At 33.8% G+C, this 9,380-nt stretch overlaps 1 protein-coding gene across 1 annotated transcript; it reads right to left on the bottom strand.

Annotated features, from left to right (window-relative positions):
- Nucleotides 1-910: 910 nt before the first annotated feature.
- On the bottom strand, nt 911-3,160 carry ccl20b (chemokine (C-C motif) ligand 20b). Its single transcript, NM_001113595.1, is given in 4 exon segments — nt 911-968; nt 1,073-1,150; nt 2,658-2,760; nt 3,091-3,160. Coding segments are annotated over 4 exon segments (309 nt in total).
- Between the last annotated feature and the right edge of the window lie 6,220 nt (nt 3,161-9,380).

Here is a 9,380-nt window from a genome sequence, read left to right as displayed (position 1 = left end):
GTTGAAACAAGACTAAAATATACAATGTGTGTGCAGTTTACCAGTCAATCACATGTGCAAGGTGAAATATTTGTTAGAAATACAGTGCCATTTCTTATAAAGTAGAGAAACTCTGAATCTATTCTTTTTTGGAACTCCTATCCCCAAATGTCAAATGTCTGAACTGCCATTATTTATGTTTAACTGTACACAAATTGCCAATCTTGACAACATGGCGAACCACTTTTCAACCCTTTGGAAAGAAATTGCAAACAAGGTATTTATAATGAAACGAGGTCAATACAGAACACCCGTCCAAACATCATATTCACTCACACACACACACACAAACACACACAAACACACACACACACCACACACACACACACACACACACACACACACACACACATTTTTTGTTTATTTATAAAGAGTCTACCCAAAAATGCATTGAAATGAAGGACTTTTATTTAAAAATACAATAAAGCAAGTGGAATGTAACAGAAAACAAAACCAATGTATTTATATAGCTGCACAATTGTTTATTTAATGTCACTCAAGTGGAAAAAAAATTCCTACTGTCATATACTGCCATGTTTTAAACAGAAGAGGGCAGCACTGATTAACCAAAAGCGGTCATACATTTACCAACAATAAAGACCAAAATACAAAACAACATTTGTAAATGACAGAATCTGTAAATACACAAGTCTTATATGTGTAACATTTAAGAATATATATGAAACATTTATATAGTATGTGGATTAGTAAAAAAACGTGAACTGAATTAGTAATTAGTAATATTTGTTGACAAAATAAAAACACTTCTTAAAACAAAACAAACTTTGACTTCAGAGTAAAAGTAGTGCAATTACATAATGCCGATATAAAGAATATATTATCTTAATAAAGTAATTATAGAGTTTTAGCCTTAAGATAAAGTGGTGAACATGCTCATCGTCTTCGTCTTCATTGTTTCTGCCTTCTTCCTAAAGGGGACAGAACATTTTTACATGAATTAATTTTTTTTAAGAGCACAACATGTGGTAAGACGGCATTTCTTAATGATGATTGCTGATAATCCTTCTCTTACTTTAGGCATAAGACTCGTTCTTGCGTCCAGTTTTGTGATGGATTAGCGCAGATTGATCTTCCTGTCACGGTGTGGAAACTGAAATGACACAAAATACCTTGAACTCCAAGACATTATCATCGAACATTTGTCTACAAAATCAAGGTCAGCTAATTATTTACTGCTGACATAACTTTTAAAAATGATAGAAATAAAAATGCTTTATGCATTACCATACTTTAGTATTAATTACAAGACAGTTTTTCTTATTTTGTCTTATATTTAAACTGTAAAATAGTGTAAAATATAATTAAAAATAACACTGTACATAAACATTTTATAATTATATAATATAATTATTCATTCATTGATTTTCTTTTCAGCTTAGTCCCTTTATTAATCCGGGGTCAACACAGGGGAATGAATCGCCAACTAATCCAGCATGCGTTTTACGCAGCACATGCCCTCCCAGCTGCAACCCATCTCTGGGAGACATCCATACGCATTCATTCACACTCATACACTACGGACAATTTAGCCAACCCAATTCACCTGTACCACATGTCTTTGGACTGTGGGGGAAACTGGAGCACCCAGAGGAAACCAATGCAAATGCAGGAGGAACATGCAAACTCCACACAAAAAACGCCAACTGACCCAGCCGAGGCTCGAACCAGCGTCCTTCTTGCTGTGAGGCGACAGCACTACCTACTGCAGTACCGCGTCGTCATAATAATAAAATTAAATGTATATAATTTTTATAAAAATATGAATCATTACTTTATGATACAATCCTTTTTAAATATATTTTTAACACATTAACATATGTTTGAACAGTAAATTAGTGTGAAAACATTGTGTATCACTGTATTTCAGTCAACTAAAAATAACACTAAAGAGATTTAGGCTTAGTCTCTATTTCAGAGGTCGCCACAAGGGAATGAACCACTGACTATTCTGGCTTATGTTTTATGCAGCGGATGCGCTTCCAGCCCCAACCTAGTACTGGGACCCATACACACTCATTCACATACATTACGCCCAATTTTGTTTACCCAGTTCACTGATAGTGCACGGCTTTGGAGAACATGTGAACTCCACACAGAATTGCCAACTGGCCCAGACTCAAACCAGCAACTCAAACCAGCGAGTGATCTTCTTGCTGTCAGGCGACAGTGCTAACCATTGAGCCACCGTGCCGCCCCGTATATATGAAGAGTTCAGATGCAAAAACCTTTAAGTGCCATCTGAAATTTCCTTTGAAAATATAATTTTTCTCAGTCTTCTTTGTTTATATTAAGATATTTCACTTTAAAGACCAGGAAAAAGGACTAAGTGATATTACTGAACCTACACACAGGAGCCTGATAAAAATGCTCATTTTAAAGGAAAATTTCAGCCGGCATTTAGTGGTTTTTGCATTTAAACTTTTCATATATATATAATAAAATTATGAATTAAATGTATATCATATTTAAATAAAAAACTTATTTTATAATACAACATTATTTAAATATATATTTTAACATATTTTTAGCTAATTAAAAGTAAATCATATAATGAATTCCTATATAATGTTTATCAAAGTATGTAAATATATACTTACATGATTGCAGGAAGATCACAACCTTCAGTCATAATTTGAATATCATATCCTTTCAGAAATCCACATCGTCTGGGATTCTTAACGTATCTCAAACAGCATATCGCTGAAAAAAAGGAGGAAAAAGTCATTTTGACATCAACAAAAAAAAGTTGTCAAAAGTTGGTCAAAATAATAACTAAAGCAAACTTCATCACATCTGCTTTGACACCATTTGTATCGCAAGACTGTTGATTAATGTTCAAACACAAGGGTTATGGTGTAAACTCAGCTGAACGCTTCTCGTAACTAAACCGGTAATCTTTTTGTTCAACATTTTCCCCCAAGAGCATGAAATATTATAATGCATATTTACAACTGAAACTGATCCATGGCATGAATGTGTTATAAAGCAGCATGTATCAGTCATAAACACATTCAAAATTTCACAACTCACCGGACTCGGTCTCCACAAGGAAGCTGAGAAGTACGATGAAGTACAAAGTGCAGATTTTAATGTTGCCCATCTTGAAAGTGCTCGAGTGTTTCTAAAAGAGTTGCTAAGAGAGCTGTAATCTGCAGAGGGAGAGTTGTGAAGTGATTCAATCGAACCGATGGAAGACTGGATTTATGCTCTTTATTTGGGATTTTCCCCACCTCTTGACTTTGCATCTACTCCCCTCAGATTTCTGATGCGCAGGGAATGAGTGGAAGGTACAGGTGCGTGTGTGCGTGTATGTGTGTGCGAAACCATGAATCTACTTCCTTATTGCTTGCATAACCACATTCCTTCTATTCATGATCTGGCCTGATTTCAAATCTTCAAGTGTTACAGTACTTTGTAATATGTTATACTATAAAAAATACAACATAAATTCTTACTTTTTTATTTCAAATTTCGCTTGTGGGGCGGCACAGTGATGCAGAGGGTAGCGATGTCGCGTCACAGCAAGAAGGTCGCTGGTTTAAGTTTCGGCTGGGTCAGTTGGCATTTCTGTGTGGAGTTTGCATGTTCTCCCTGTGCTCCGCTTTACTTCTCGCCGGAAGTAGTAAGTCATCCGGGTACTTCTCGCATACTGATATTAGAGTACTATATAGTATGGAAGTATGCAATTTCGGACGCAGCAGGGTCATGCACAGGGGGGTGGCCCGGTGGCTAGCTCATCAGTCACTTGCTCAATGGCTCTTCACTTTGCCATCGCCACAAGCCAACTTATCCAGCATATGTTTTATGCAGCGGATGCAATTCCAGCTGCAACTCATCACTGGGAAACACCCATACACTCTCATTCACACACATACACTACAGACAATTTTAGCTTACCGAATTCACCTGTACCGCATGTCTTTGGACTTGTGAAGGAAACCGGAGCACTCGGAGGAAACCCACACAAACACAGGGAGAACCTGCAAACTCCACACACAGAAATGCCAACTGACCCAGCCAAGGCTCGAACTAGTGACTTTCTTGCTGTGAGGCAATTGTGCCACTGCGCCACAGCATTGACATCTTGTTGAAACTACTTCTTTAAAATAATGCTGAAACAACAGTTCTCGTGTTTTTTAGCAACAAATTAATTTTTTTGTTGTTAAATCGACTTAAAATTGTAAAAACTATTAAGTTAATTTATTTGTATTGAGATGAGACAAAGGGATTGTGTGGAATCCAGCATTGTTTTTACAGTGAATAAACTATGTGCATAACTTTTTAAAATTAGGTTAAATCAACTTAACAGTTCTGTGATGGGTTAACTCACCTTTTTAAAGTCAACTTTTCTCTTTTCGGCTATGGGTTTACTCACCTTTTTAAGTAAAGTAACTAATTGCTTTTACATTTTTACAATTACACTTACTGGGTAATACCTGAACCTACCTCAAACCCACATTTTAAAACTTATTTGACCTTTTTTATTACCTTTAGCTTATAATTGTACTTTCTCAGAGAAGTATATTGCGTCTGCATTGTAAATGCACTGTAAAATAAAGTACAACCACAATTTTGCAAAAACTGCAATATGATACAAACCTGTAATTTTAGCTATAAAATTAAATGAATAAGGATTCGAAATCTGTAAAGTTAGTACGATTTAAATTTCAAATGCTGTCACTATAGTTAATTTATTAATTTAACTCAATTTATTATATTTTGTTATGAAATTATTTTTATTTTTTAAGTAATATATTTTGCGTGAAGACAAATGTTTCCTACTCATATTCTGGCTTTCTGAAATTAAGATTTTTAAATAAAAGAGTTATCCATTTATTTGTTCAATTATTTTTTTATCATACTAAGAAATTTGTTTTTTTCAGACATTTTTGTAAACAATTTATCTTTTTAGCATTTAGCATTTACAGCTGGTCACACTTTACAGTATTTTACACCATTTATACTTTAGTCGAAATTAAAATTTTTCGATTTGAACCTTCTTATGAAAGTATTATGATCACTTACGATAAAATAAATGTAAATAAATATTTTGTCTTGGTAATTTAACCCCTAGGAAAATAACAGTATAATGAGAGTATAATTTCATTATTTGATTAAAAGTCTTTTTTAGCATGTGTTTGCACATGGCAGGTTTGGTTCAGTTTGATTATAGTCGTGTTATTGTTTATTTGAAATGTGAATCTGGATTAAAACTTCACAATAGTTCATGAAGAGCTTCTGGCTACGATTTCACTTGTGCTTTTGTTCCTTTTTGTCCTTACAAAATGTTTGTCCTGCTTCAAAGTAGTTCTAGATTACATTGAGAGATTTCATTTGAAATAAAATCTTTTGGTTTTCTTCACTGCAGTTTTTGCTGTTTTTGTGCAACAGATCAATTGTCTTGCAAATATTACTGAAATAGAAAACAAATTACTCTGTTAAAGTTAAATTAATTCTATAAAAGTGAATGAAGAAAATTAAATACAAATGCAATGGTTGAATAAATAACTCTGCAGAAGAAATAGGAAAAAACAGAAGGGAGATGGTGCAAATGACACACATCAAACAGAAGCTTTCTGTTATGAATAAATTTTATTTTATTAAATTCCATCCCCTAAAATTGGATAAAATGTGCAGAGAGAAATTATAAATTTATATAGGAAAATGTAAAATAGCACTGGCTAATTTGGATGTGACCTTTATTTTTTTAACTTATGAAAATTAGCACAACAATAATGTGTGAACGTGAATTCAAATTTGTCCTGGTTTTGATGTTTACTATTTACATACAGTGTAGTCTAAATATAGAAAGCTATGATGACCTTCAAGGCTATAAATAGCACAGAATGACGTTACGTACTATAACAGTGACATGCGTCAACTCCTGTGAGGTTCAAGTGTAAAATACTGCAAATGAGGAAGGAATGTTAAACAGCTTAGATAGTCAGACTAAAAAATGTGAAAAATTACTTTCTGAACATAATGTGGAAAAGTTATTTAACAAAATGCATGAATACCTGTGTGCATTTGTTAATATGATTCATTAGAACCTAAATAAATAAATTAGGTGTTTATTTCTCTTAAATGAAAGTTATTTGTGAAGTAAGTTATTTTGTTTATTTTTCCATATTTAATAATATTGCTTTCATTTAGGCTACAATTATATACAGTTGCAGTCAGAATTATTATTTATGCATTCATTTTCTTTTCAGCTTAGTCCTTTTATTAATCCAGAGTCGCCACAGCAGAATGAACCGCCAACTTATCCAGCATATGTTTTATGCAGCGAAAGCCCTTTCAGCTGCAACCCATCTCTGGAAAACATCCATACACACTCATTTACTCTCATGCACTACAGACAATTTAGCCTATCCAAATCACCTGTACCACATGTCTTTGAACTGTGGGGGAAACCGGAGCACCCGGAGGAATCCCATGCGAATGCAGAGAGAACATGCAAACTCCACACAGAAACGCCAACTAACCCAGCCAAGGCTTAAACTAGCAACCTTCTTGCTGTGAGGCGACAGGACTACCTACTGCACCACTACGTCACCTGTCAGAATTATTAGCCCCCCTAAATTATTAGCCCTCCTGTTTATTTTTTTTCCCCAATTTCTGTTTTTTTGGAGAGCAGATTTTTTTTAAACACATTTCTAAACATTAGTTTTAATAACTAATTTCTAATAACTGATTTATTTTATATTTGTTATTTTATCTTTGTCATGATGCCAGTAAACAATATTTGACTATATATTTTTCAAGACTATACAGCTTAAAGTAACATTTAAAGGCTTAACTAGGTTAATTAGGTTAACTAGGCAGGTTAGGGTAATTAGGAAAGTTATTGTATAACGATGGTTTGTTCTGTAGACTATTGAAAAATATATATCTTAAAGGGGCTAAAAACTATTGTAAACATATTTAGTGCCAATGAATGCATTCTGTATTTCGTATTTAAAAACATGTTTCTGCATGATTCACATAGTGAGAGCCCTTAAACACATGTAGTTTATTAATGCTTATAATAGTTCTACGTGAATTTTTGGAGTTTATCTTAATGTTTACTTAAGCTCCTAAAAGCTTGTTCTGAAATCCTAAAGTGTTGTTCTGTTAAATATTAATGCTACATAGCCAACTCATTTATCACTTCAATGGCCACTTGAATTTTCTGAGCATGAGATCAGTGTTGTTCAAAGTCTGCTGTTTTTCGACAGGGCTTGATGTTAAACATTTGTCTCGAACTTTCTTATTGGCTTCTCCGTTTCACAAAATGCTCTTTAGGACACATTCATGCTGTACAAAATGTCGAGTTGCTTTGATCTAAGACAAAATGTAAAGATTTTACTCATAAATACATTTCATGACTTACAAGCGTGTATTTGGCACCACCTTGTTAACAGAACCGCAGAAAGTTCCTCTTCGTTGTGTAATAGAGATGCACCTTGTGTCGTACGGTTTAGATCCAGTCTCTCCTTCACCGGAGCTGCTCCCGCCTGTTTGAGATTGCGCGCGAATCAAACGCTTAATCTAACCAATGAATCGGCTAATTTAAATGAACCGTGGATTAATTTAACGGTTGTTGTATCAAATGTAATAAGACTTTGCAGTTTTGGACGTCACGTTGCTAAAGTTCAAAAGTCAAAACTTTAATTAATTAATTAATAATTAATTAATTAATTCATTCATTCATTCATTCATGAAAAAATTAATGCCTCACAGGCTATGAAATTGCCACTATGTATAAGTCATACGACCATATTGTACAGTCGCATATGTTGTAATAAATCAGCAGTGCATCATAATTTGTTTTCTGTATGCGAATTTTGAAGGCCAAAATATTCAATATTTGGGTAGTATGCAGGCCCGGCTCCAGCTTTGAATTTTAGGGTGGGCCAAGTGACATTCCAGGTGGGCCAAAAAATGTTTTATATATATATATATATTTATATATATATGCATAAATTCATTCCTTTATTCATTCATTTTCTTGTCGGCTTAGTCCCTTTATTAATCCGGGGTCGCCACAGTGGAATGAACCGCCAACTTATACAGCAAGTTTTTACGCAGCGGATGCCCTTCCAGCCGCAACCATTTTATATATATATATATATATATATATATATATATATATATATATATATATATATATATATATATATATATATATATAATAATCATAGACTATGGCCTGTTTACATTTCATTGATCACACATTGGACAATTTAAAAATACTTTAACATACTCTTATGAAGAAAAAAAGTTGTACAATTTTCATTTCCGTTACTGATTACCGATTCTGTTACTGTTACAGTCATGTCACTGTAACACTCTTTTGTACCTGTGTATCCACATGTGAAATGTCATCTTGGTTGCAAGTGTTGAAATATAAGGACTGTTTATATAATTAAAATAATATAATTAAAATAAAAAGTATATTTTTCTTGCTATGATTTATTGTTAATTTTACACATTACCTTATTTGTCCATAACAGAGATGACTTACAATATAAATAATTTTTGTATTCTCTAAAAATATTTATTTATTTTTTTGTATATTTTATTTTACAAGAGTCATTAAAATAGCATTTTTTCAATATGACGCTGGAAACAATTGCTGTTTATACAGGCCTTTATTTCTAGACTTCTCGAAATGCCAAAAATACCTGCAATAGAACCACCCATATTGCTTTTAACGCTAAAATAATTGTAAATTGTGTTGTCACCATACTGGAATTTCCAACTTCAATACAATACCTTGAAAAGCTATATTCAATACAATTTTCTTTATTTTGTGATAAATATTTATATTTATATTATATATATCTTTTTATCTATGCTTTTTCAATTTCAGTCTTTTATATATGTCATTTTATACTTTTATACTCCTCCGTATTTTCGAACAGAACATTGAACCGGAGCTGAGTTTGTGCCCGCTCGGCTTGATTCTCTAAGTCCATGGTGCTAGCATGCGACCAACTCATCTGATTTTCCTCATTCTGGTTTTTAATGAAGCATTGGACAACGCCTACAGTGGTTGCTTAGATTTTAACATGTTTACTTACTCTGGAACAGACCTTTACCAACTTCAACACACTATGCTTCCTGCGGTGGACGTGGTACAAGTGCTGTGCTCTCTAAAACTACTACAGCGCCCCTCGTACACTCATCGAGGTTCTCGGTAGAGTTTTCTGGCTCACAAGGCTGGGTCTGTAAACACAGTCTGGTCTCGGAGGTGAGTGGGTTATCCTTACTCTTCAGCACAGGTTTGTTCGACGAATCTTGCATCCATCCGGAAGGCTTCATCATCCAGTACAGTT

Source organism: Danio rerio, chromosome 24 (assembly GCF_049306965.1).
Source record: "Danio rerio strain Tuebingen ecotype United States chromosome 24, GRCz12tu, whole genome shotgun sequence".
Lineage (NCBI taxonomy): Eukaryota > Metazoa > Chordata > Actinopteri > Cypriniformes > Danionidae > Danio > Danio rerio.
Note: the sequence above shows the minus strand (reverse complement) of the source record. Positions and strands in the feature narration are given on the sequence as shown.